General features: G+C 61.4%; 1 protein-coding gene across 1 annotated transcript; it reads left to right on the top strand.

Moving 5' to 3' along the window:
* Positions 1 to 89: 89 nt before the first annotated feature.
* Positions 90 to 26,663, top strand: LSS (lanosterol synthase). The gene is made up of 22 exons (XM_046001735.1): positions 90 to 229; positions 405 to 573; positions 745 to 883; positions 3,244 to 3,352; positions 4,047 to 4,168; positions 4,385 to 4,481; positions 6,196 to 6,331; positions 6,624 to 6,732; positions 7,294 to 7,412; positions 8,225 to 8,322; positions 8,859 to 8,886; positions 10,713 to 10,769; positions 11,424 to 11,495; positions 11,813 to 11,863; positions 12,332 to 12,481; positions 13,068 to 13,164; positions 14,203 to 14,308; positions 21,187 to 21,252; positions 21,758 to 21,838; positions 22,317 to 22,487; positions 23,435 to 23,513; positions 24,031 to 26,663. The coding sequence occupies exons 1-22, from the start codon at positions 216 to 218 to the stop codon at positions 24,160 to 24,162; spliced, it is 2,202 nt and encodes a 733-aa protein (XP_045857691.1). The 5' UTR covers positions 90 to 215; the 3' UTR covers positions 24,163 to 26,663.
* The last annotated feature ends 219 nt before the right edge of the window (positions 26,664 to 26,882 follow it).

Raw genomic sequence — 26,882 nt, 5'->3', positions numbered from 1 at the left:
CCCGTCCTCCGCTGCGCACGGCCCAGACCCGCCCAGACCCCACCCAGGACACGCCCCTGTCGCGCTGGGACCACTGAGGCGGCCGAGCGCGCCCTGGGCCCACCTTCGCGGCGCCCTGATTGGCTGCAGGGCATCGGCCCACCGCGCCCCGCGACGTCTGCCGAGGTTTGAGCCCAGGGACGGCAGCGGCGGCGGCGAGCAGTGCGGCCGCGGTCATGACGGAGGGCACGTGAGTCCCGCGTCCCGGGACCCCCGAGAAGGGAGGGCGGCGGGGCGGCCTGTGGAGGCCGGCGGGGAGGCCGGCGGGAGGGCGCCGGGACGGTCGCGGGGAGGGCGGCGGGAGGGTCGCGGGAGGCCGGCGGGAGGGTCGCGCCGAGGCCGGCGGCTGAGCCGAGCGCCCGCAGGTGCCTGCGTCGCCGGGGCGGCCCCCACAAGACGGAGCCGGCGACCGACCTCCGCCGCTGGCGCCTGCGCAGCGAGCTGGGCCGGCAGACGTGGACGTACCTGGCGCAGGAGGAGGAGCCGGGCCGCGGCCCCACCGCGCTGGAGGCGCACTCGCTGGGGCTGGACCCGGTGAGTGCGCGGGGCCCGGCGGGCTCGCGTGGGGTCGGCCCCGGGGGGCTCGGGAACAGCGGCTGCGCCCGGGCGAGCGCGCAGCCTTCCTTCCCTGCGGACCCCGGACGGGAGCGGGGGGCTCCCCGCATGGGCCCCGCCCGCTCAGCCCGCGTCTCTCCTCCGCGGCAGGGGAGTCACTTCGCGGCCTTGCCCAGAGCGGACACCGCCCGGGCAGCGGCTCTGAACGGGGTCGTGTTCTACGTGGGGCTGCAGGCCGAGGACGGGCACTGGGCCGGGGACTACGGCGGCCCGCTCTTCCTCCTGCCGGGTAGGTGGCTGCGGGCGTGCGCGCGCGGGCCTGCGGGGCCTCGAGCCCGGTTCGGGCCGGCCCGGCGCGCGGGGAAGGCGTCTGCAGGGCCGGCCTGTGCCCGCGCTGGCCCGCTGGGTGCTGCGGGGCGCCTGCGAAGGCCCGGCTGGCCCCGTGTTCTCAGAAGGAAGCGAGGGCTGCTCTCGTGGGGGCGAGGGAGTGGCTCTCGGGTCCCGTGCGCGACAGAGGCGCTGCAGATGGAGGACCCGGCTCCGTAAAGGTGTCGGAGGTGGGCAGGTAATGGGTGGGATCTCTTTTTTCCAAGATTGATTTTTTTTTTAAGATTTTATTTATTTGGCAGAGATGACAAGTGGGGGGGGGGAAGCAGGCTCCTCGCTGAACAGAGGGTCCCACGCGGGGCTCGTGAGCCACCCAGGTGCCCCTTAAGATTCTGTAGAGATTTAAGTAATGTACAACCCCGTGTGAGGCTCAAACCCGCAAGCCCACGATCTCGAGCTGCTCGCTCTACCAACTGACCGAGCCATCCAGGGCCCCGGTGGGTGGGATCTCGCAGTCCTCTTTGGGCAGGTGGGGAGAGGCCAGGCAGCTTGTGTGTGCGAACTTACCGTGGGGGCGGGGGAGCTCAGGCAGGGAACCTGCTGGTTCAGTTGGTGAGTCCTGGGCGGACTGCGTTTGGGCCTCCTGGGTACTGAACTGGCTCGGCGAGCTCAAACGATTGTGTTCTGAGGATGTCTCACTAAGTAGGAACTCCGCTGCGTCAGGTAAGACATTCCTCCTGTAAACGTGTGTGGAAGGACTCCTTTCTCCATCTGCTCGTCTGCCCTGGGCTGTACAGCGCTGTAGCTTCTCGTCCAGGGACCCAAGGGCCAGTCCTTAGGGGTCAGTCCAAGGGGTTCTTTCTTCCCTTCGGCTCTACCCGCAGCCGAGACTATTGCTGGAGATCTTCATAGGGAGGCAGAGACACCGCATTTGCCTGCTCAGGGCAAGGTGACAGGACTTCACTGTGTCTCGGCCACCTCCTCGGTGACATGGGGCTGAAGAGAATCAGGCTAGGTCATACGTTTGCGGCACCGGGGACAGCTACGCTGTTTCCTGCTCCCCGCTGCAGCTCTGGGCTCCACCTGCTGGCGCCCCCCCCCCCCCCCCGTGCAGGCTGTAGGCTGGCGCTGTGCCATCCCTCTTCTGAACTCTGCATAGACCGTCGTTCTCAGGTTGGTCTGTTCACAGGTGCTACACAGGGTTTTCCATGGCTGAGCTTTGACCACTCCTTCCTTTTCCTGCTTTGATTCGGGAAAATGCTCCGGGGGCCATGGTTTTGCATAGACAGTTCCCCACTGAGTGTCATGCTTGGGGCACTGACTATTCCCGTGGTCTCTATGGGAAGGCACTGACTGGCATTCGTCTGCTCTGATCCCGGGCAAGGTGGTAGGACTTCACTGTGCCTTGGCTGCCTCATCTGTGATGTGGGGAATCGGATTTGGTCATACGTGCACATGTATGCATCACTGTGGTGAGCCCTGATGCTGGGGTCCACCCCCCTGGGCTCCAGCCCCGGCCCTACGACTTGGGGCTTGTGTCTCAGTTTCCTTGCCTGTAGAATGGGGAAGATGCTGGCTCTGTTTCTTGGCCATGTGTGTTTCTTTGTCTTGACAGCGTCGTCACTGTAATGAAAAGAGATGGGCTTGATTTGGGGTGATTGTTTTCTGTGAACCTCCATAGCGTCTCCAAACCTAGCTGCCCTTCTTCTGTGTAGTGTGTCTTCCGGGGTTTCTGAGGCCTCGGAGCCAGAGGCAGGCCTGTGTTCCGTGGTGCATCTTGGCTAGGGCCTACCCCAAGACACGCAGCTCCCTCCCCTCCCTGGCAGGGCACCGCAAGCATGTGGCTGGGGGAGGTGGAGGCTAGGGATGGGGACGGCCTGTGAGTACCGTATTCAGGAGGGCCAGGTTGGAAAAGGTTTTTTGTGGATAAAGTTTATTGGCCATTGGCTGTGTCCCCAGTTTGCAAAGTGACATATGCTAGAAGAAAACCTATAAAACAAAAAAGCATGAGCAATACATCTTACCCTATCCAGGGGTGAACCGTTTGGTGTTTCTTTTCCGGCAGGTGTAGACAGTCTTGTGGGAACTTCGAGTGGCTGGGAGGGCTTTGCACACCCCACGTACGGTGTATCATGTGTTGCTGCTGCTCCCGGGGCCTCACTCCAAAGTCCCGGAGGAGGTTGGGGGGAGTGGCCTTCTCAGGCTCTTTTCCATGAAAAGGAAACTGCCAGACCAGCTCCCTGTAGGGTGGGAGGAAAGGGGCCTGGGCTTAGCAGTGCTGAGCGCCTGCTCCCAGTGAGGAACGTCTTTTCTGCCACATAGGCCTCCTGATCACCTGCTACGTGGCCCAGATCCCTTTGCCCGCGGGCTATAGAGAAGAGATGGTGCGGTACCTGCGGTCAGTGCAGCTCCCCGACGGCGGCTGGGGCCTGTGAGTCGCTTCGTTACCGCACACGTGTGCGCCCATGTGTGTGCACGCATGTTCTTATGTGGGAGCTACGCCCATCAGGGTGGGGTGGCGGTAGCCGCTCTGGACCTGGGGCGGGAGAACGTCAGAGGGTGGGAGGGAAGTTGGCTGGGTGCTGTGGTCAGCTGGACCTGGTGTCGCGGGGGTCTCAGGACAGGTGGCTGCACACTCTGCCCTTTGGTTTTCTAGCTTGTGTTGTAACTCGGCTTTCTGACTGCTTGAGAGACTCATTAGACTCACCCCACAGAAAACCATCCGGCCATTTCCACTAAGGCAGAAGGAAGTTCTTGACTCTGGGATGGCAGCAGGTGGAGCGAAGGCGGCCAGGGCCCCCCAGTTCTCAGTGTGCCTTTCGGACACATAGCTCAGTCTGGGGGCAGGGCCTTCCCCAGGGGGCTCAGCTGCCTGCCCACCTGGTTTGGGCTTTGGTACCTCTTTTTCCACACCCAGGGCTGGGGTTCCTCCCAGTGACCTAAATCCACACCCCAGGGATCCTCCATCCGAATTCTTGGGGGACAGCCCAGCCTCTGTTTGCCCCTTGACGGGGCTCTGGGCCTCAGCTTGTTCCCTCTGGAGCTGGGTCTGTGTGCCGTGGTGATGAGGGAGCCGGAGCTATGAGAGGAGATGTGGCATTCTCTCGTTCCGTCTCCTCCCCAAGGCACGTGGAAGACAAGTCCACGGTGTTCGGGACTGCACTCAACTACGTGTCTCTGAGAATCCTGGGTGTCGGGCCTGATGATCCTGACTTGGTGCGAGCCCGGAACCTTCTTCACGAGAAAGGTGCTCCTTCCTGCAGGCAGAGGCCGTGAATGTCCGTCTCGGGGCTGGACTCACGTATTCTGGGGAAGCCGCCGGTGCTGCTCGGGAGCCTGCTTCTCTCCTGGGCTTGGAGGAGCCTCAGCACTGTGTTCGGGTCACGCAAGGGGGGCACACGTGGTTCCCAAGGAGGTAATCTTCACAGTCAGGCAGATGTTTGGGGACTTTCCTTTTCCGTAGGTGGTGCTCTGCTCATCCCCTCCTGGGGGAAGTTCTGGTTGGCTGTCCTGAACGTTTACAGCTGGGAAGGCCTCAACACTCTGTTCCCGGAGATGTGGTATGCTTGTCCTTCTGCGGCTGATTCGTGGCCAGGTTGCCAGTGCTTTCCTGAGTCGGGTGACCGGCCCTGGGTCACCTGTTGCCTGTTACACAGACGAGGGGTGGCCCATTCTGTGGAGGGAGGCTGCATCAGGCTCCCGGTGGAGGCCCTGCGTGGCTGAGTCCCGCAGACGGATGGAAGGGGTTCCCGGTTGGGCAGGAGGGAGGCACATGGGCTTGGGCCTCGGGGCAGGTGAGCGGGGCCCGCCGGGCTGCGAGAACGGCTGCTGTGGCGAGCCGAAGCTCTGGCGTTGTCGCGGAGGGCTGTGTCATCATGGGCGCTCCGAGCCTCTGAGAGCAGGGACAAGAAGGCAGCGGGTGCGCAGCTCTTGCCAGCCTCAGCCCTGGGCTGGGTTGTGCGTTTCTTCTGTTCCCTTATCTCTTCGCCGGTGACTGGGAGGGTTAATCCCAGGCATCGTGTTGTCACCTGTGGGCACCTCGGTTTAAAAGAGGTTTTCCTCGTTCACAGAAGCACGGTGCTGTTTGTATACTCTGTGGAGTCGGCACTGGGTCCTCCCGCTGAAACGCTTTTCTCGCCAGCGTCTTCCCATGTCGGGCGTCTCCCCAGAAAACGTTCACGGGCATGTCAGTCCCCCGTGTCACCTTCAGGGGCTGAGAGCCCTGGTGGAGCTTGGCTAGAGCCCCTGTGGCTCCCTGGAGCCCTGTCAGCAGCGTCGCGGCCCCTGGAGCCGTCGGGGAGGTTGGGGGCTGTTGTGTTAGCGACCTCGGTGGAGGTCCTCCAGGCGAAGGGTTCTGACGCCAGGGGTGAGGGCACAACCTCCGTAGCCTTGAGGGGGGTGACGGGCAGAGGGTGGTGAGGCAAGGTGCTTGGGAGGAGGCGGGAGGCGTCCCGGGGCCACCCTTGCAGTCCTCACTGGCAGCTCGCCGGGGTCTGTGGACCTGTGCGGTGCGTGAGGCACGGGCAGGGAGGGCCCTGAGCTGGCGTCGGGAGGCCCGTGTCAGGGCACTGGCTGTCTGTGCTGGGCTGTGAGGGCACCGCTGGTCTTGCTTAGGGTGGCTTTGGAGGGGTGAGTTGTGGGGGGAAGGTGTGCAGGGTGGAGGGCGGGAGATCCTGAACCACTCCAGCGGCCAGAAGCTGTAAGGTACGCCCTTGAAGTGAGTGGCGGCGCCCTGGAGGGAGGGAAGTGGCCCGCGGCCAGAGCTGGCCAAGGGCTGGGTCCCTGCCCAGCTTGTGACTGGCCTGCCCGTGCCCCTCACACGTTCCGACAGGAGGCCGGAAGGGAAAGTGGGGACAGTGCCCCGGGTACCCACCCCGCCGGGCGGCTGTGCTAAGGCCAGGCTAAATGTCTGGCCTAAAACACTGCCGGAGATAACCCTCGAAGCCTCAGTCCTTGGGAAGGGGAGCCGGTTCTGAAGGGTTTTAGACAAACTTTCTTTTGGCCTGGTTTTCAGTTTCCAGAAAGGTTGCCCGTAGACCCTTCCCCCCGTTTCCCCATTACTAACGTTTCGCATCGCCGTGGTGTCTTTGTACGGTCCTCGGGGTGTAGAAGTCGAGTTTCCCGGCTTCGGGCTGAAGCGGGAGGAGAGGCTGCCACTCCTGCAGGCTGTGCCCGTCGGCACCCCAGGGAGTGTGGCTGTGACGTGCGGGGGCCGTGCCGACTTGCGCGGTGCCGGCGGGGGCCGGGACCTTCTGCCGACGTGCTCTTCCGCAGGCTGTTTCCGGACTGGGTGCCCGCGCACCCCTCCACGCTCTGGTGCCATTGCCGACAGGTCTACCTGCCCATGAGCTACTGCTTCGCCGTCCGGCTGAGCGCCAAGGAGGACCCGCTGATCCAGAGCCTCCGCCAGGTAAGAACCGGGCAGGGACCCCCAGGCCTGGGGTTCCCCCTCGAGTCCGATGGCGCATCCTGCTTGCCTGCAACCGCGCAGAGCTGAGTTCCAAGTTGTGAGAGCAGAACCTCCGCCTTCCCCGGTCCTCCGTGACTGCCCGCGGGGGCGAGGGGGCGGCTCGGGGCACCTGGGAGCAGAGTCCGCCTGGGGGAGCAGGTCCCGAGAGCCGGCTTGGGGCGCGGGGTGCCAGTGGGGTGCGCCCCCGGGAGGGCAGCGGGCGAGGAGGGTGCTGAGGCGCTGGTGCCCCCAGGAGCTCTACGTGGAGGACTACGCGGGCATCGACTGGCCGGCGCACAGGAGCAGCGTGGCCCCCGAGGACCTGTACACACCACACAGCCGGCTGCTCCATGTGCTGTACGGTGGGTGCTCCCGGAGGGCTGGCGGGCACCTCGGGTGATGCCCCGTCTCCTCCCTCTCTGCCCCCTCTCCCCCAGCCCTGTCGTTTGGGCCCCGTGGTGATGAGGGGGACAGCCGTGTGTGCCTCGTGTCCAGTCGGTCTGCCCTGTGTTCGCCTCTGGAGCAGGCCTGGGGCTGGGGCTCCCGGACAGGAGAATGAGCTGCGGGCCTGGAGGGCACGCTCATTCCTTCCGGTCGGGGGAAGGACTCCGGGGCCCAGCGGAGGCCCATCTCCCTGCAGGAAGCTTGGTGGCTTGGAGGCCAGCACGGGGGCCGTGTGTGGAAGCGTCCTGTTCCGCTGCTCGTGCGTCCCTTGCTCCTGTCTTCTGTGCTGCGCCCCAGGGTGGCAGCTGGGTCCCTGCCTCCGTCAGTGCTGAGCTGCAGCCCGGCTGGGTTTCCATTCAGGAAACACGGCCCTAGGGGCAGGGCCGGGCAGTGCACCCGGATGTCGGGGAGGGTCAGGGGGCGGACAGGGTAGGGAAGGGCCCAGGGGCCATCCTGTGCTGATGACCTCACCCCTGCAGCATTCCTCAACCTGTACGAGCGCCACCACAGCTCCAGCCTGCGGCAGCGGGCCATCCAGAAGCTGTACGAGCACATCGCGGCAGACGACCGCTTCTCCAAGTGCCTCAGCATTGGCCCGGTCAGTGCCTCCCCGCTGTGTAGGGGGAGGAGCTGGGGCGGGAGGCCCTCTGGAGGCCAGTCTCTGGAGCTGGGAGTGCGTGCGGTCTACCTGGAGGTGAGGTCTCCCACCAGAGCCCAGCAGTCGGCACCCTCCCCGCCACCCGGTGTGTTTGGAATGCTGCTCCCTGGGCCAGCTCTCAAGATCTTTCTGGCCAGCTGGGAGGGATGCCTTCTCTCCCGTGACCATCTCCCCACAGAACTCGCTGCTGCCCTTGCCTTGTGGGGTTCGGAGCTCCAGCCCGGCTCCTGCTGAGCCTGTGACCCAGGGCTCTCACTCAGGCTCTGGGCTCCCAAGCTGGCTTTGCATCGTGAGGCCGTGGGGCCTGGCAGAGGCCCGGCGTGGACGCGCTTGTAGAGGCAGGGGTATCCCAGGTAGTACGGGGTCGAGGGACTGCCTTGCGACTATGGGCGACAGCTGCGGGGGCCCGTGCTGCCGTTTTGGGCCCCTTGCGGGCCATGACGGCAGCCTTTCGGGTCAGTCCAGTGGAGCCGTGTCACTTGGGACCCCAGGCCTTGCCGTGGCTGCGCTCGCTCACCAGCTGGCTCGGCTCACGTCCTTTTCCCTCCGTGCACGTGCCTCAGACCTCTCCTGCCTCCCTGGCTTGGTCTCTGGCGGGGCCTGGTGAGGCGTGAGCGCTCCGCTGAGAGTGGAAGGCCTGGTCTGGCTCAGAGTGAGGTGGTGCTGGGGGCCCAGGCTTGGCGCGGTCATCTTGTGTGCGGGAGCTGCCGTGGGTCCGGAGCAGGGTTCCGACGGGGTCGTGTCTCCCGCAGATCTCGAAAACCATCAACATGCTTGTGCGCTGGTATGTGGATGGGCCGGCCTCCTCCGTCTTCCAGGAGCACGTCTCCAGGATTCCTGATTACCTCTGGTGAGTGGCGGGAAGGGCCCGGCCGGTCTGTGTCACCAGGTTCCTGTTGTGTGTGACCAAGAGCCAAGGGAGACGTGCACGGGGGCCTCCCTGGGCATAACGGCAGGCGGCAGGGTCCCATATCCCAGCGTCCCATGAGGGTGCTCGGGGTTCCGGAGTCACGCCTGGACCAGGAATTTCAGGATTTGGGGAAGGTGGTGAGGGTCGGCGTGGAGTTAAACTGCCATGAAGCACTCGCTCCTGGGGCTTCTGGAAGGTAGACCTCAGAAGCTTGCAGCAGATAGGGTGGGTTCGGGGAGCGTCGGGACGGCCTCACTGACAAGGAGAACAGGTCAGTCCCTGGCTGCGGCGGGACCATGGTGGGTGAGTGTGTCCCACGGTGTCCCATGGCGGGGAGTCGTGCATTCGAGGGGCCCTCTTCCCCCGGCGGCCGTGTGGGCTGCTGCTGTAAGCGGGGTGAGCCGGGCTCTGGGTGGTCGCCGGACTTGAGCCCTTAGCCCTCTGCTCCCTGACGTGGGCTTTTCTCATCCTCACAGGCTGGGTCTCGATGGCATGAAAATGCAGGTAAAGACTACACGGCCATGGCCACTTGCTTCCTTTCCAACCATTCCTGATCTTGGGTTTTGTTAGGGTAACCGCTCGTCGCGGTGAGTTCTGGCAGCGTGTGCTGAGTGGCTGCGAGCGTCCCGGCCCTGCGTCTGAGGGGACAGCCAGTGGCAGGGACATCGGCAGGCGGCAGGGCTTGTGGGAGGGCTGAGGGTCTGCGGCGACCCCCCGCTCCCTGCCCCGGCCCGTGGGAGCAGTTCAGAGCTGCAGGTCAGGAGGAGACGAGCGTCTCCTGGTGTTGACGGGGGAACCTAGTCCCACTGTGACCACTGGCCTCTGTGCCCACACGTCGGGCTGGACAGGGCAGGGGAGTGCGGCCTCCGGCGGGAGGAGCCCGTGCTTCATGCGCAGCCGAGTGCCTGCAGAGCTGCCCTTGCCTCGAAGGGCGTCCGTCCCACGTGTGCTCCCGGCTGGCCCTTCCCATTCTGTGCCGTCGATCACAGCTGGTGTTCTGCCGCCCCCCCCCCCCCCCCCCGGCTTGTTTCCTGTGTGGCTGGGGCGGGCTGCTCCCGACCAGGCTCGGAGGCAGTGAGCCTGGGGGCCGAGACCCCACAGGGGGTCTCGTAGGCCGTGACCGGCTGGCGCAGTGTGGAGACCTGGAGCCTCCAGAGTGTGCCTGGATCGCGTGGGCCGCTGGCCCTTTAGGGCAGGTGCACACAGACGCAGCACCGTCTAGCGCGGAGTTCATCTCGGTGTCCGCGGCTCACTCCTGGCTCCCCGACTCCTACGTGCCAAGAGCCCCAGCGTGGGCTGTTTGTGTCCTCCGAACCCTTCCGCGCCCAGCCAATTTGTTCTTACGAAACGGCTGTGCTGGTGTCGATGCCTCGCAGGGTTGGTGATGGTCCCGAGTTTGGTTTTGTGGCACGTTTGTTGACATCAGGGTTTGAGCCATGTGTGGCTGGTCCTCGAAGCCACTTTTGTGCAGTGGTCTGGGTGCTCTTCCTTCCTGGGCGATTGGTTCCTAGAGCAACCTTCTGGGTCTGCCTGGTGGTTTCCTCTAAGTCCTCTGTTTCCCACAACTGGTGGTTAGGCCCTGAGGCTTGATCCCGAACTGGTTTCTTTCAGGCAGGAGGGTTTCCTGGTAGCAGGCGTCCTCCCTGCATGTTGTCCTGTGGGGCCATGGCTTCTGATGCCCTCTCGGGGCTGTCGGTTGATCTGGGCTCTGATGTGGCCAGCCCTGTCCCTGTTATCTGAGTATCTGTCCCCGTCTAGCTCTGTTGCAGTGGGCTTTGGCCACTGGCATTCTTGTGGGACCGGAGTGTTGACTGGTGAACGAGGCTCCTGGGGTGAGACTTGAGGGGGTCCTGTTCACCTCCGCCAGGCCCCCCCCCGCCTCCAGGTGTGCTCAGATGTGACGGGGCGTTCCTGGCGAGGGTGAGAGCGTCGCGGGCAGTGGTTGTCCAGATACTCGGGGTGCCCCGAGAGGGTTCTGTCCTGGCGGGTAGCCTGGTGGAGGCCAGTGGGGCTCCCTGACCATCGCTTGACCGTCGCCTGCCTGCAGAACAACCCTTCTCTGGCCCTCGTGGGCGTTGAGGGGTACACAGAGCGTGGAGCCTGGGGTCAAGAGTTGGCTGGGCTCCCCTCTCTTTGCAGAAGCTGTTGGGAGCCCCCGATTCCTCCTCGGCCCCCCGGTGCCTGTCAGACCCTGGGTGATGGCGGGTGGGTCGGGAGCTGTTGGGAGCCCCCCGATTCCTCCTCGGCCCCCCAGTGCCTGTCAGACCCTGGGTGATGGCGGGTGGGTCGGGGGAGCCGCTGCTGCGCTGACGGCCCGTCCTTGCCTGCAGGGCACCAACGGCTCGCAGGTGTGGGACACCTCGTTTGCCATCCAGGCTCTGCTGGAGGTACGTGCTCTGCCTCTTGTTCTTCAGCCTCTAGTTGACTTTCCTGGGTGTCCCCTGCTGCTTGCAGTGTGACGTGGCCGCTGCCGACCCTGACTCTTGGCTCCCCTGGGCTCCAAGGCCTCTGGGGATGGTCCCAGCAAGACCGTGGTCCTGCCCGGCAGCTTCGGGGGTTGGGTGGGCTGGGAGGCTCCAGGCGCAAGGGAGCCTTGTAAGGTCTGTTGCTGGGGAGACAGGGCAGGAAGCTTCTAGCAGGGGGCGTGGGCTCCAGGCTTTTCACGACTCTCAGACTGCTCATGGTGGAAACCTCTGAGCCCAGGCTGGAGAGAGACCGGAATGTGTTTTTGTGCTGGCGAGACTGAGGGCGGTGACATTCTGGAAGGCCATGTGGCCAGGCCACATGGGGGTCTGCCTTAGCTGGGCAGCGTCTCACGGACGCAGGACGGTCGGGGCCGGGTTTGGTGTCCACGATCCTTTTCATCTCCTTTGTTTCTCCCTCACGTCATCCTGACTTGTCAGCCCTAGTGAGAGGCCTGAGGCTCGGGTGGGTTTGCTCCTGTTTCCCAGGGGCGGCAAGACGCCGCCGGGATTGCCTGGGAAACAGCTCAGCTGTGCGGGCTCGTGCCAGCGAGCAGCCGCCTCCGTCGTCTCTTCCAGGCAGGAGCACAACACAGGCCCGAGTTTTCGTCTCCCCTGCAGCAGGCGCACGAGTTTCTCCGACTTTCACAGGTGAGGCCCAGTCTGGCCTGTGCCTGGGGCTGGTGGGGCTCCCTCGGGCAGGGGTGCCCCCTCCTCACCCCTGCCTGCCCTCTCCAGCTCGGGGTAGTGCCCACGTGGGTTTCCCCAGCAGCGGATGGGGCTGTGGGCCCCGGGCCCCGGGGGTGAGGCCTCGAAGGGTGCCTCTGGCCCCAGTGTTCGAGAGGGCCGTAGGGCAGCGGCTGTGGGTCCCTGCATGTTCCGTGCCAGGCCCGCCAGCCCGGCGTCCGGGTCTGCTGGTGACGTGGGGCCTCTTCTGCCTCCCACATGTGCGTCCCGGGCGCGTGCAGGTCCCGGAGAGCCCTCCTGACTACCGGAAGTACTACCGCCAGAGGAGCAAGGTACCGCGGCCGCCGGGTCCTGTGGCCTGGCTGGCCCTGCCTTGCCCTTGCACAGGGCTCTTCCCACGGCCTCCCGGGGCTTCCCGCTCTGAGAGACACACGGCACGGGCTTCCGTCAGCGCATCTGACGTTTCCCTGGCTGGGGAGGTGCGGGCGCGAGGGGGCCGAGCCGCGCAGGCGTCCATGTGCACGTGCCTGTGCCTCCAAGGCGCTTCCAGACGGCAGCGCGTGCAGGGAGCCTGGGTCAGGGTGACGGGGCTGTTGCGGAGGGCGGAGGGCAGCCCTGCTGGTGTGTGGGAGCGTGGACACGGCGTGTGCGCCTCCTCACAGCAGGTCGGGAGGTCCTCCTGCAGGGGTGCGGTGTGGAGCTGCACGGCTGAGGGAGGTGCTCTGACCTGGGGAGGCCCTGACGAGCAGGACTCGGGCTCAGCCCTCCACCCTGCCCGTGACCGGCCGCATGCCCTGCAGGGGGGCTTCCCTTTCAGCACGCTGGACTGTGGCTGGATCGTTGCCGACTGCACCGCTGAGGCCTTGAAGTCCGTCCTTCTCCTGCAGGAAGAGTGTCCCTTTGTCACCAATCACGTCACGCGTGAGCGGCTCTGTGACGCCGTTGCTGTGGTGAGGCTCTGGGCGTGGGACAGGGTGCACGATGGTGCCCGGGCTGCTCGTCCGCTCAGCGCCAGGTGTGAGCTGCGCTTCCGATGGCTTTCGTCCCCTCCAACCCCTGGGGTCAGACTGCAAGCCCAGGGTGGCGCACCCTCCGACGGCATCTGTGTTTGGGGAAACCACGAGCCCTGTGCTGGAGGCTCGCGGGTCTGGCTGCTCCCCAGGGCAGACGGCACTCTCCACGGGTGTGTGGAGAGAAAATGGAACTTCCGTGTGTTTGTGCAAAACCTCCCAGTGTACCTGGTGTCAGTGCGTCTCACCGCGGGGACCACGTAGCTCATGTGGTCTGTAAACGGGGAGCAGGTGCATGCCAGGGCCCCGGGTGGCCACTCACAGAGCACCTGCTTGATGAAGCTGCAGCCCGCTGCTCTGGGCGCCGAGGGTCTCGGCTTAATACGACAACTGGCTCCCCGCGCCCCATCCCTGCCCCACTGCTCTTAGCTTTGGGTGTTTCTAGAAAGGTCCACTACAGCTTGGGGGCTCCCCTCATGCTCAGGTACGTGGGTAAACTCTCAGGTTGTTGTCTCTCTGGTTGTAGTTGCTGAACATGAGAAATTCTGATGGAGGGTTTGCCACCTACGAGACTAAGCGTGGGGGGTACTTGCTGGAGCTGCTGAACCCCTCGGAGGTCTTTGGTGAGTGGTTGGTGACACAGACCCAGGGACCCGACACGCCGTGAGATGGCGTCGCCGACCAGAGCCCGGAGTTCTTTCTCCAGGCCGGGAGCGATTCCGGCAAAGCTGCTGGCAGATGATGGTGGATTCTTTATTTTGTATTTATTTATTTTTAAAGATTTTATTTATTTATTTGACCGACAGAGATCACAAGTAGGCAGAGAGGCAGGCAGAGAGAGAGGAGGAAGCAGGCTCCCTGCTGAGCAGAGAGCCCGATGCAGGGCTTGATCCCAGGACCCTGGGATTATGACCCGAGCCGAAGGCAGAGGCTTTAACCCACTGAGCCACCCAGGCGCCCCAATGGTGGATTCTTTAAGGAGCACCCCCTACGCCCTGGCGTGTCTGTGCTTCTTGTCCTCTGGGGTGGCCATCGTGCTGGTGGTTGTGGATGGAAAATTGGGGTTTTGTTTCTCGGAGGCGGGGGAGGAGTCCGTGGGAGTCACACCTGGCTCTCCGGCTTGAGCCTGGGCTGGCTCTTGCTGTGTGCTCTGTTCTCTGTGGGGACCGTCCTGTATCCTGGGTGCTCCTCACAGAGCCCAGGCACATTGCAAGGAGGTGTTGGTGGGGACCCACTGGCCCCGTATCGTCCCTGCCGTGAGCTGCGGCTCTCGTCTGCCCAGGCGGCTTCTGTCCCTGAGTGTGCCCTCGCGTGCCCCTGCGTCCCTGCTTCGGGGTCTCTGTCTCGCTTCTGTAACTGTTAATGTGTTCCAGTTGGGGTGAGGCTCTCCTTCACTCGCCCACTGGCCCAAACGTCCTCCAGCCGGATGCGGGTCTCCAGGCCACCGTGGAGGCGCGGGCCACCCTCCTACCTGGTGGCCGTGTCTCCTGGGCCAGTGCGTGGGGACTCTTTCCTTGTTTCCTCTGGAGGGTGACCGGGCTCTTGCTGTCCTGTATGGCCCTGCATGTTAGGGCACTTTCATTCTTCACGGTTTGGCATGAGGTGCCAGATTGGGCGACACGATGAAACTCGCACACGCTGACCCCGTCTCCCTCTCTCAGGGGACATCATGATTGACTACACATACGTGGAGTGCACCTCGGCCGTGATGCAGGCACTGAAGCTTTTCCATGAGCGTTTCCCAGACCACAGGGCTGAGGAGGTCAGGTAAGGGTGGCCTGGGCACCGGGATCTTTGGTCACTGAGCCACGCGTGCTGAGCCGAGAGCTGAGACGCAGCCACGCTGGACACGGAGAACGTGTGTTGCTGGGGTGTGTGGCTCACCGCAGAGAGGGCCTGTGGCCTGAAACTCCTTTAGCAGTGGAGGGGGGTTGCCAGCGTTCCTGAATCGAGCTGCAGGCCTCAGTGCGGCAGACCCTCGAACAACCGAGGGTCAGGGATGCCAGCCGCGCAGTGACTGCACGGAACTTTCGACGCCCTGAAACCCTGACCGCTGGGAGCCTGCTGTTGAGCGCCGGTCCTCCCGACCTACGCGGTCGGTGAACGCGCGTGTGTGTGTTGCGGTTTTCATATATCGTGTTCTTACAGTAAAGTAAGCTGGAGGAAAGGAAGTGTTAAAGTGATAAGAGAAAGTACGGTAGTTGTCGAGAAAGATCCGCTTCTCTGCGGACCACGAAGTTCAAGTCCATGTTGTTCTGAGGCTCTTCATCAAACGTGTGCTGGGGCTCAGAGGAGCACAGTTGGAACACAAAAATCGGTGGTTTTGTACATCTTAGTATTGGTAAAAAAGGCCCATGTCCCCAGCTGCACCTGTGTCCACAGAAATGGTGGGGTTTTTTTGTTTTGTTTTGTTTTTTTTAAAGATTTTTATTTATTTATTTGACAGAGAGATCACAAGTAGACAGAGAGGCAGGCAGAGAGAGTGAGAGGGAAGCAGGCTCCCCGCCGAGCAGAGAGCCCGATGCGGGACTCGATCCCAGGACCCTGAGATCATGACCTGAGCCGAAGGCAGCGGCTTAAACCACTGAGCCACCCAGGCGCCCGAAATGGTGGTTTTTAAACAAGCTCGTCCTGTTGACGTCTGGTACGCCTGGAGAGACGTGCTCGCGTGGAATTGTCATGAGCTGCGCCCGCACGCGTGACCCCAGCGGGCGACAGACGTTACCAGAAGCTCCCCTCTGGTTCTCCGCGGGCGGCTCTGACCTGCACCTGGGGGATCACCTGGCGCGTGGGGCCCTGCCCACTGGTCACAGAGCGGCCCGCCTGCCGTCCCCGTGCCGTCCCCCGTGCAGCCTGTCCGTGCAGCGCGGGGACACCGTTTACCGTCGATTCCTCTTGGCTCCTCGGGGGCCTTCCAGTGGGTTCCTGTGACTCCCCCTGCTTGAACACTCTGTGCTCATCTGTCGGGGCCAGGGCACCCACTTCTCGCGGGGAACGGACTCTGTGTCACGGGCGCACCCGGGCGCCTCTGAGGACTCCCCTCCGCCCAGCGCGAGCTTGTGTTTTCATGCCTCCCGGCAGGGCCAACACACACCCAGCCTGGTCACACTGGGCCTTCTCGGTCACGCTGTGCCTTCGCGGCATTGCTGAGTTCTGCTCGGAAAGCATTTTCGCAGGATCTTCACAACCATGCTCACAGAGAAGACAGTCTGCCGGCCCCTGCCAGTGTCCTCTTCAGGCTCTGGCTCTCCCGGGAAAGCACTGCAGGCTCGTGGGAGGAGCTGGAGGGTTGTCCTCTTTCCCGACTCTCTGGAACAGTGTGCGGGATCTGCTGCTTCTGCCTCGACTCTTCGCGCTCCGTTTGGGCCGGGAGTTTCCTCAGAGGGAAGGTTTTACGTTCTTACTTACGGGGTCGGTTTTACTTGTTGTAGGACTGTGCAGATTTCCTTTTCTTCGTGTTTGTTTCGGTTTTGGGGACTTTCCCATCTCAGCTCCATTTTGTGTGGATCTGCACGGACCCGCCTGCAGTGTCCCCAGCAGCAGCTCGTCCCCACGGCGTCCCCCGTTCCTGCTGACATGTGCGACCTGGGCCTCTTCTCCACCAGCAGCTTGTCATCTTGTCTCGTCTTTTCTCTTCTTTCTTAACATTATGTATTCGTTGACGCATTTGACAGAGCAAGAGAGCGTGTGCGTGCGCGGGAGCGGGGGGAGGGGCGGGGGAGAAGCAGGGAGCCCGCCGCCGGCCCGGATCCCTGGACCCCGGGATCGTGACCCGAACCGAAGGCAGGTGCTTCACTGGCTGAACCGCCCAGGTGCCCTTGTTTTTTCTTTCAAGATGTACACATTTCTTTCAGAGAGGGAGGGGGAGAGAGAGAATCCCAAGCAGACTCCCCACTGAGCACGGGGCCTGATGTGGGGCTCAGTCTCCTCTGATGTGGGGCTCTGAGATCGTGACCAGAGCCGAAACCAGGAGTCAGACACTCGGGCTGCGCCACCCAGCGCCCCTGAATCTTTAGTTGACATCCAACGTTAACACGCGTTTCAGGCGTACACATAGTGGGTCCACAGGCGTGTACATGCTCACCACAGCGTGGCTACCGTCGTCCCCATGCAACACTCCTTTTTTTTTTCCCCCAAGATTTTATTTATTTGACAGAGAGAGAGGTCACAAGTAGACAGAGAGGCAGGCAGAGAGAGAGGAGGAAGCAGGCTCCCTGCCAAGCTGAGAGCCCGATGCGGGGCTCGATCCCAGGACCCTGAGATCATGACCCGAGCCGAAGGCAGAGGCTTAACCCACTGAGCCACCCAGGCGCCCCTTAAGATTCTACTTTTAAGTAATCTGTACAACCCCGTGTGAGGCTCAAACCCGCAAGCCCACCATCTAGAGCGACTTGCTCTACCGACATGCAACACTCCTGCATGCATGCAACACTCCGCAACACACCTACGTGCCTGCTTGTTCATTCCATAACTGGACGCTCGTGCTTCCCATTCCCCTTCACCTCTTTTGCCCGTCCCCTGGCACCCACCAGTTCTCTGTTTTTATGTGTCTGTTTCAGCTTTTATTTTTTTCATTTTATTATTATTATTTTATTAAGTGGGCTCCACACTGGGCTTCAGTGCAGGTCTTGAACTCACGACTCTGACATCAAGACCTGTGCTGAGACCAAGGCTCAGATGCTTAACCAGCTGAGCCACCCAGAAGCCCCTGTTTCTGGGGCCGTATGTGCCACAGTTGAGCCATTTACCTGCTGAACGCCATCCTCCACGTTTTATCAGTTACGAATCACCCTGCCGTGATGACTCCTGTGCAGATTTTTGTGTGGACGTGTCTTCAGCCCATTTGGGTAAATACCGGAGAGCATGGGGTCGGGTTGTGCGGTAGCAGTATTTATGGGTTTTGTGAGAAACTGCCAAACTGGCTTCCAGAGCGCCTGTGTTCGTTGGCAGCGGCTGGGAGCTCCCGTGTTCTGTAGCCTTGTCTGTCGTTCTTCTGGGTTTTAGCCCTTCTAGTGGGTGTGCAGCGGCTTATTGTCGTGTTAATTGGCGGTTCTCTAGGGACAGAGAACGTTGAACGTTTCCTCAACGTTTCCTCTCGTATCTGTCAGCTGTCTGTATGTTTTTGGTCAGATCTTCTCTTGTCTCATGGTCACATTTGGGGGATTTGGAAAGCATTTTGACTAGCAGTCCTTGTCAGCCGGGTGTTCTGCGAAGCGTTTCTCCCAGTCTGCGGCTTGTCTCCTCCTCTGTTAGCAGGGCCTTTGGGAGAGCCGCCGTTGCTTGTTTTCATGCGGTCCCGCTTACGCTGTCTCCTTTCGGGGACCGTGTCTAAAAAGTCATCACCAAACCCAAGGTTGCCTAGATTTTCTCCCGTGGTATGTTTTAGGAGTTTTATAGTTTTGTGTTTTACACGTGGGTCTGTGATTCACTTGAGCTAACTTTTGTGAAGGATGTAAGGTCTGCGTCTGGACTGTGTTTTTGCATGTAATCGCACTTGCATGGTTCGGTGAGGTTTCCTTTCTCCATGGAACTGCTTTCCCTTGTCAACAATGACCGCATTAAATTTATGTGGGTCTGTTTCTGGGTGATCGGTTTCATTCTGCTGATCTGTTTGTTCTTCTAACGATGCCACACTGCCTCGATGACTGTAGATTTTACAGCAAGTCTCTTTCTTTCTTTAAGATTTTATTTTGGAGCAAGTGAGCAGCAGAAGGGACAGAGGGAGAGGGAGAGAGCACCTTAAGCAGGCTCCATGCCCAGCGCAGAACCCGGCTTGGAGCTCAGTCTCACAACGCTGAGATCGTGGCCTGAGTCCCAATCAGAAGCCAGATGGTTAACTGACCGCACTGCCCAAGCGTCCCTCATAGCGAGTCTTGAAGTCAGGTAGGGCCACTCAGACTTTCACCTTTGTTTCCTTCAATGATGTGTTGGCTATCCTGGGTTTTGTTTTTGGTTTTTTTGTTTGTTTTTTTGGCCTTTCTGTCCTACAAAGTAACTTGCTGGGATTTTGGTTGGGCCCGCACTGGATCTATAGGTCAGGTTGCGAATATCGTTGATTTCTTTCGTCTCATAGGTCTTGTATGTATTTTGTTAGATTTATACCTAAGTATTTTTTTTTTTGGTGCTGACATAACTGATATCATGATTTTAATTTCAGAATTTGATTGTTCATTGCTGGTAAGAAGGGAATTGTTACAACTGCCTTATACCCTGCAACCTTGCCGTGATTGTTCAGTGGTTCCAGGAGGGCTTTGCTCGAGTCTTTGGGATTCTCTACATCACTGGTCATGTCATCTGTGAGCCCACGCTTTTATTTCTTCCTCCCCAATCTGCGTACCGTTTGTTTTCTTTTTCTGTCCGGTTGCGCTGGTTAGAGCGTCGGTGCGGTGCTGAGTAGGACTGCCGAGAGGACACCCTGTTCCAGCTGAAGAACTTCTCTTCTCCTCCGAGTTGGCTGCACGTTTCTGATCCTAAATGGGTTCGGTTTTGTCCGGTACTTTGGTGGCCATTGGTGTGATCACGTGACTTTTCCTGTTTAGCCCGTTGATTCGATAGGTGACGTTCATTGGTCTTCGAATGCAGAGCCAGCTGTCCGCCCCTGGGATGACGCGTCTCGCTGGTCTGTGGTCCGTACTTCACTTTGTGCGCTGTTGGGTGTGATTTGCCGGTGCTCTCTTGGGACTTCCGCGTCTGTGCCACTGAGACATGAGGTCTGTGGTTTCCTTTCTGGTGAGGTCTTCGCTTTTGGTATCCAGGAGATCCTCTCCCCACAGGGGGAATCCGGCGGCGTTCCCTCTGTTTCTAGTCTCTGGAAGAGGTTGCGGAGACTTGGCGTTATTCCCTCGTCGGATGTTAGAAATCACCAGAGAATCCCTCTGGGCAGCTCTTCATGTCGTCAGCCGTGGGTTCTTATGGGTCTTCTCCCCGGGCTGGCCCGTCGGGTGCGGTTGTGGGGCAGAAGTGGAGGCGGCAGCTTGTATTCCCGCTGCTGAAGGGGCCGCTTCGAAGTTTTCCTCGTGGGCAGTGACTTTGGCCGTAGGTTTTCTTTGGCAGTTACCCCTTTTCGGGTTAACAAAGTTCTTTTTTCTTCCTGATTTGCTGAGTTGTTTTTTTCCTCTGTTGCGGGTGTTGTAATTTAAGATGACTTTCCAGTCTCTGTAGAGATAATAAACATAATATCCCATGTCTGTTAATGTTGTAGATGATTATTGTAGATCCTTGTTAGGTTAAAACACCTTTGTTTCTGGGACAGCCTAACTTAGAATCGTCATATCTCTCCTGTATCCAGTTCCCCAAAATTTAGATTTGAATTTTGCATGTGTGTTCATTCATGGATAGCCTGAAAATTGTGCTTTCCCGCATCCCTCTTGTAGGGTCTTTTGCGTTTCTAGAATAAACGAGGGTGTGTTTCTTGCCGTGTTCCCCGGAAGAGTCTGTGTCGCATTAGAATGGTCATTCTTGGTTAGTTAGTAGAATTTACATTTAAAACTTGTAGAGCTGGACTTGTTTTTCTGGGCAGTTGGGATCTGTGACTCCTGTCTGCTCCTCCTGGAACCAGCCAGGCTCCCACGCTGCTTGAGGTGGTTTTGAGAAGCTCCTTTCCCAGCAATTTGTGTGTTCTAAGTTTTCACCTATGTTGCGTAAAGTTTTCTCGTTTTCTCTTAACCGTTCCGTTTCTGCTGCACCTGTGGTCACATCACTCTGTCCTTGCTGGGGTCCTGTGCTTGGCCTTTCGCTATTTGTGCTGGTTGTTTCTTGGTGAGTGACAGCCTGCCTGAAACTCCCAACAACAGTGTCTCTGACCTCACCGTTTCTGTGGGTCGGGCCCCGGGCGTGGCCCAGCTGGGTCCTCGGCCACCCGGGACACCGGCGGGGACTGGGGTCTCATGGGAGCGTGGCTAAGGAAGGGTCTGCTCCACGTTCGTCTGGCTGTTGGCAGGTTTCCGTTCCTTGCAGAAGGTCAGCCTGAGGGTCCCATTTCCTCTCTGAGCACTGGCTAGAGGCCACCCTCAGTTTTTTGCCGTATGGGTCTCTCCGTGGCATCTCGTGGAGCCAGCAGGGGACGGAGTCTGCTAGCGAGACGGAGGCTGGACGTCCCCATGCCCGAGTGTCAGAAACACTGTCCCGTCAACTTGGCTGCAGTCTGTTGGAAACAAGTCCCAAGGGGAGGGCTGCCATGGGGGTGGGGACCTGCCGGGAGGCCCGCGGGAATCACCTTGAGGCTGTCTTTGTGCCTTCACTCCAGCCTTTCCAGAGAACTGCTTAGGCTTAGGCTGGATCCCTAAATCTGTCATTTTCTCTCTGATTTTTAACTTCTTTTGAAAATTTCACTTTGCCTGTTTACTCGAGCCCGTGTCGCTGATGTGACTGCTGCGGAACCGGTTCTGTCTGCGGCTGCTTCTCCTGCGGGTCCGCCGCTCACTTCCACTTTCCTCCTGCTCGGCTTTCTCCTCACCGCGACTTTGCTGCTCCCTCCTGTGTCCTCGCCTCCTCCCTGACCTCGGTGTTTCTTCTCTCGACCACCGGTTTCTTTTGACCCGTTGGTGAAGGGAGACCTTGCTGGTTCGGCTGAGGCCGTAGGAGGGGTGGGATCCAGGCAGGTGGGGGTTTCCCGCAGCCTCTGTTAGCACCGTGCTATGTTGCAGGGACACGCTCGAGCGGGGCCTGGAGTTCTGTCGGCAGAAGCAGCGCGCCGATGGCTCCTGGGAAGGGTGAGTGAGCTCCGGGGCGTGGCTGTGCCTGGGCCCGGCAGGGCTCTGCCCTCAGGGTGCTTGCGGGATGCCCGCGTGGGGCCTCACGCCGCTCGGGAAGGCTGTGGGTGCGGCTGGCGGCAGGTGGGCCTTGCTCGGGTCTGAGCGCCCGGCCTCATCCCGGTGGGGCTTTGCTCAGTTGCTGCTGAAGGGGTTTGGCCGCCTGTGTGGGTGGGGACGGCTCCGTGGCCTGGGACCGGGTTGCATCTGTGATTCCTCCTTTCCCGGGTGTGGGTCCGTCTTATGTCCTGTGAGGGCCCGGCGGGGCAGGTCTCTTGCTCAGCCCTCAGGCTGAGGCACAAGTTGATGGCTTGCCCGAGGCCATGTGGATGGTTTTCTTGAAAATACGCCCAGGTTCCCCGACCCCGTAATGGAACGTGTTCCCCGAAGTCCGGCAGAGCTCCTGCTGCCTTCACACCCTCCTGCGGAGGCTGCGAGGCTGAGGCCCTCCTCTGTCTTCCTCCAGCTCCTGGGGCGTTTGCTTCACCTACGGCACCTGGTTTGGGCTGGAAGCTTTCGCCTGCATGGGGCAGACTTACCACAGCGGGTGAGTGTGGGCTCCCGGCCCTGCTGCTGGGGGCGTCTTTTCCTTTGATGTTGGATTTGGGGCATATTTGGTATTTTTTGAAGCAGTGAGATTCCTGGCTCTGTAGCTGACGGTGGTCCAGGAAAGACACCGGGCTGAGGCCTTGGCTCCATGTTCTAGAAGTTTCCAGCTTGTACCTTGTGCGTGGAGAGGCACTCTGGGCTCCCCTGGCCCCCAGCCACCTCAGCCAGCACAGCTTCGTGGCAGGTGTTCTGGGTGGGGGGCGGTCGTGCAGGGCTGCTCACTGCATCCGGGAGGAGGGGTCTCTGCACCATTCCTGTCACACGGTGGGTAGGCCTGGAGCGCCTGCTGCCCCCATCCCCCGTACTCTGTCCCACGCTCCCCCTGTACCCCGGGGAGGCCTGGTCAGCGGGTGGTTCGGCCTCCCTGTTCTGACAGCGTCTCCCATCCTGGTCTCCCGTCTTGCCGGTGTCTGTAGGGCCGTGTGCGCAGCGGTCTCCCGGGCCTGCAACTTCCTGCTGTCCAGGCAGATGGAGGATGGCGGCTGGGGGGAGGACTTCGAGTCCTGTGAGCAGCGGTGCTACGTGCAGAGCGCCACGTCGCAGATCCATAACACGTGCTGGGCCCTGATGGGGCTGATGGCCGTCAGGTAGGGGCTGCGGGGCCTGGGCCCGAGCGGTGGGGTCGAGAGCAGGGGGGACGCCGGGCCTGGAGCAGGCGGTTGGGTGGGGTGCGGGCGGCCGAGCTCTGAGCGGGGCGAGAGGGGCAACACCTGCAGGGCAGGGGCACAGGTCTTCCCAGCACGGGCTTCCTGCAGGGCGGCTCGCCTTGGAGACGACCACCACCCCCCAAAGTGTCGGGGGGTGAGGGGGGGAGAGGCCCGGGCCCACAGGGTGTGGTGAGGCAGGTCCCTGCAGTGCTCTGTGGGCTCCTGGCTCCACACGTGTGTCCGGGCACACACGGGCACGGTAGCCTGGGCTGTTCCGTCCTGGTGGCTTTGGGGCTGTTTGGGGACTCCTCCTGAAACCCCTCAGTTCGGCTAGGTCGGTGGTCAGCAGGCGCAGCCGAGTCTGGGGGAGACCCGCGGGGCAGTCTGCCTCCCACTGCTCCTGACCCCGCACGCAGTCCTTCTGGTGTGTCCTCCCTTGCCGTGGCTAGTGAGACAGGACATCTGACTTCCGGGGCCCTTAGAGAATCCTGAAGGCCAGTGGGCCCGGGTGGGCACGAGAGTTCTCCTGTCCTGGAGTGAGCACAGAGCAGTGCCTGGAGGCCAGGGCCCCCTGGGCAGGTCTGGAGCAGCCCAGGCCCTTACCCAGGCCACGTTTGCGGGGCTGCCCACCCGGCCTGCTCACCCCTGCACATGCTGCATTTCTCGGGAATTGGGTGTCTGGGATCTGGGTAGGAAACGGGCAGTCGTGGCCCGCGGTGCCAGCTGTCCGAGCAGCTGTGTCCGGCAGGACGGGTCGGTCGTCGCACAGGGTCTCGCGTCTGCCCTGCCTGGCTGTGTGAGGGCGAGGATGCCGCTTGGGCCGCAGCCAGAGGCACCGTCCTCTGGAGGGTGGCGGCAGATGTGTTCAGCGCCTCCCGTGTCCCCAGGCACCCCTGCGTGGAGGCCCTGGAGAGAGGAGTCCGCTGTCTGCTTCGGAAGCAACTCCCCAGTGGCGACTGGCCCCAGGTAGGCCAAGGAGGCCCGAGGAGCCCATGGCCCAACACTGGCCTCAGTTGGCATGGTCGTGCTCACACACCTGTGCCGCCCAGGCCCCGGGCGGCGTGCCGGTGGGCGAGGTCTTGGGGGTTGCGATCCATCACAGCCTCCAGTGAGGAAGCGTGTGGAAGCAGGTCTCTATTTGCAGGGAAAGCCCTGGCTCAGAGGCAGGGCCGGGGTTGGGGCGGGGGCCGGTTCTGGGCACCCTCAGCCGCGAGTGCCGGGCAGCCTCCGCGGTCCTGCAGGCCTGGGCTCACAAGGTCATGTAAGGCTGAGCCCCTCCCTTGGGTGAGTGGGGTTGGCACAGCTGTGAGGAGCTGGTGACTCAGGCTGGAGGCTGTGCCGCAGGGCAGGGCTCCAGAACGCGGTGGCGGCGGGGGGTGGCCCGCCGAGGCTCCAGGGAGGTGGCCGCCGAGGAAGCCAGGGAGTGGCGGGCCGGCCGGCCATTCGGGAGCCGCTTGGTGCGTATCTCCCTGTGCTCTTCCAGGAGAACATCGCTGGCGTCTTCAACAAGTCCTGCGCCATCAACTACACGAGCTACAGGAACGTCTTCCCCATCTGGGCCCTGGGCCGCTTCTCCCGCCTGTACCCCGAGAGTGCCCTCGCCGGCCAGCCTTGAGGGCGCCCGGCGGGCGGGTGGGCGGGTGGGGTGGGGGATGGGTGGTGCCACCAAACAAACGGCCGCCGGCTAGCGCGTTCCCCTTGGGGCAGCTCGGGCTGCAGGGGCCCCGCCTGGGGGCCCAATGCCCATCACCACCCACCTCTGCAGGGCGGGGCCGGGCTAGGGCTGGTGGCTTTCGACACCTTGTCCTCAGGACAGATTTAGTTAGAGAAGCTTGTGGAGCTTGGACGAGGGCGGGGACAAGCTGCGCTGTGGCCCGGGGAGGCCTGGCACATTCCGTGGGCCCCGGGCGCTCTCTTGACCGATACCTGAGTTCTTGGGAGAGGGGAACGGTGCCTCGCCCACCTCTGCCAGGTGCTGCCCAGGAGCCATCTCGGCTGGGCCTGTCCCTGTGTCTTCCGTCTGGGGCCGAGTGATGCGACAGCTTCTCCAAATGGCCCAGCAGGAGGCTAGTCCTCCCCGATCACCTGGACGCCCCAGGCCCAGGAAGGCAGGGGACCAAACTGGCCACATGTCTGCCTGCTCAAATGGGAGCCAGACGTGCCTCAGCCCCCCCCCTCCCCCCCGCTGAGGCCACCCGCGGTGCCTCTCCGTAGTGTCCCGGTCTGACAGAGACATAGGCAGGAGGCCAAGCGTGATGGGCGATGAGTGTCCGCCCGCTTAGGCTACCACTGTGGGCCTCTGCCGCGTGCCAGGGACAGCGGAGCAGTCTGTGTAGCCGGCTGGACAGGCCTGACGCCGTAGGGCATCCTCATGCCTGCTGCCGACCCTCATGTCCTGGTTTGTGCTCTGAGCAGAAGCGAGGGCCACATTTCTAAGGCAATGCCTTTTCGGTGCTCAGCTTCTGAAGTTCCCTCTGGCTCTAAATCTGTTTGGTTTGTTGTGCGTGGATGTGGGGCTCAGGGTGAAAAACCCAGGTTCCGGTTTTGCCTTGGACCTTTGAAAATAAGCGGCTCGCATGCTTAGGGCCTCCCCAGGACTGTGGCCGCGTGGAGTCACCAGGAGCTTTGATGACAGTAAAAGCCAGGCCTGGTGTTGCTCCTGGGGCCCAGCCTGCTTGCCCGGGCCCCCCCGCCTGCCGTCCCTCTGTTCTGCCTCCCACACTGGCAGTGGCCCCTGGCCTGCTCCCTCGGCTGGCCGTCCTGCGCCAGACAGCCCCACTCCCGCCCTTCTCTGCCCAGGTCCCTGGAGGACCCTCACGGAGACTTTGCTCCATGTGGCCTGACGCCGCGGCTCTCCGGGCCTTGCGTGCTGGCCCTGGCTCTGCCTGGGGCTCTCCTGCTCTGGGCCTTGGTCTAAGCCCTTCCTCCACGGATCGTCTCTGGCCCCAGGGTGGTGGTTCTGCTCAGAGCCCTGCGGGCCCGGGTCGTGTGTCCGTGTTGAAGCCCTGCCGGCTCCGCTGGCTGCCACGCCGCGTGGCAGGTAGTGTGTGTTCCGTGGGCGCCCGCTGAGCATCACCCCTTCTCCGCGACGGTTCGCACGAGCGCTTCTTTGGCTGAAGGAACTGTTGGGGTCGCTCTGAAGTCTGTTGGGTTTGCTCTCGCGCTGCTTTTCTTGGCCCACGTTCTCCCCGCGCTGGGGCAGCAGGAGCCCGGGTGGTGATTGGTCCGTCTGCTCCTCAAAGTGGCCACTGCCCTCGGGAGGCTCTCGGCCTCGTCCAGACCGAAGCGCCGGACCGAACGTAGGGAGTGAAAATCGGCTCTTCTGCTGAAAATGTCGCTTCTATGGCCAGACAGACTCGTGATTCCCTTGTGCTGTGTCTCCTGTTGGGAACAGCCACAGATCTGGGGTTTCCTGAGACTCACTTGGGCACCATGTTGGACGCTGGGCCACCACCTCCTCAGTTTCAGGGGACAAGAGTAGCTGCTTCCAGGGGAGCGGGCGCATCTGCAGTTACCTGAGGGGACGTCGTGTGCCTTCTTAAAAATCAGGTTCTCGACCAAACAGACGCATAAACACAGACTGAACCGGTGGGTCCCAGAGGGGAAGGGGTGGAGGATGAGGGACGTAGACGAAGGGGTGTACGAGGACGGACTTCCGGTCGTGAACTGTGTAACTCAGTGATGGGAAGCAGCGCGTGGCGAGTCCAGCCAGTGACACCGCAGTCCCGGTGTGTGGTGACAGCTGGTGACAGCACTTCGCGTGGGGGACACCGAGCTGCGTAGCCAGCTGCGAGTCACTGCTGTACGCCTCGGGCCAGCTGTCCTTCAGATCAAACAAAATCAAGTTCTTTCCTGGGCAAATCATTAAAGAAGTTTGAACTCAAATTATTTTGGCTCTTGAACACGTATTTTGAGAATCATCTGGGAAGGTTTTGCTGGAGCCGTGTTAGAATTTCTGTTCACGATGGGAACTTCAGACCTTCCCTTTGTGGAATTCTCTAACTGGAAATCCTTAATTCACAGTGGAAATTGAGCAAGTGTTTTCCTTACAAGACAGAATCAACATTGCTACATATGCCGTTTTTTAATTAGGCAATAAAATGTTTCAAAAATTAATGCTGTCCTGTTGTTTTCTCATTCTTTGCTCATCTCTGCTGACAGGGTGATTGTAGATTAATTGCTCAGCTTGGTTTATTTTCATTCGATCTGCAATATAAATTTTTATTCATGATTCACTTTGAAAAAGGAATTAGGGGTAGAAACAGAAGGCAAAGGGGAGTCGATGGGATGTGAGGTGTGTGCTAGGGTTGGCTCGGTTCCAGCTGTGGCCTTGGC

This window comes from Meles meles, chromosome 4, assembly GCF_922984935.1.
Source record: "Meles meles chromosome 4, mMelMel3.1 paternal haplotype, whole genome shotgun sequence".
NCBI lineage: Eukaryota > Metazoa > Chordata > Mammalia > Carnivora > Mustelidae > Meles > Meles meles.
This window is presented reverse-complemented; position numbering and strand designations above follow the sequence as displayed.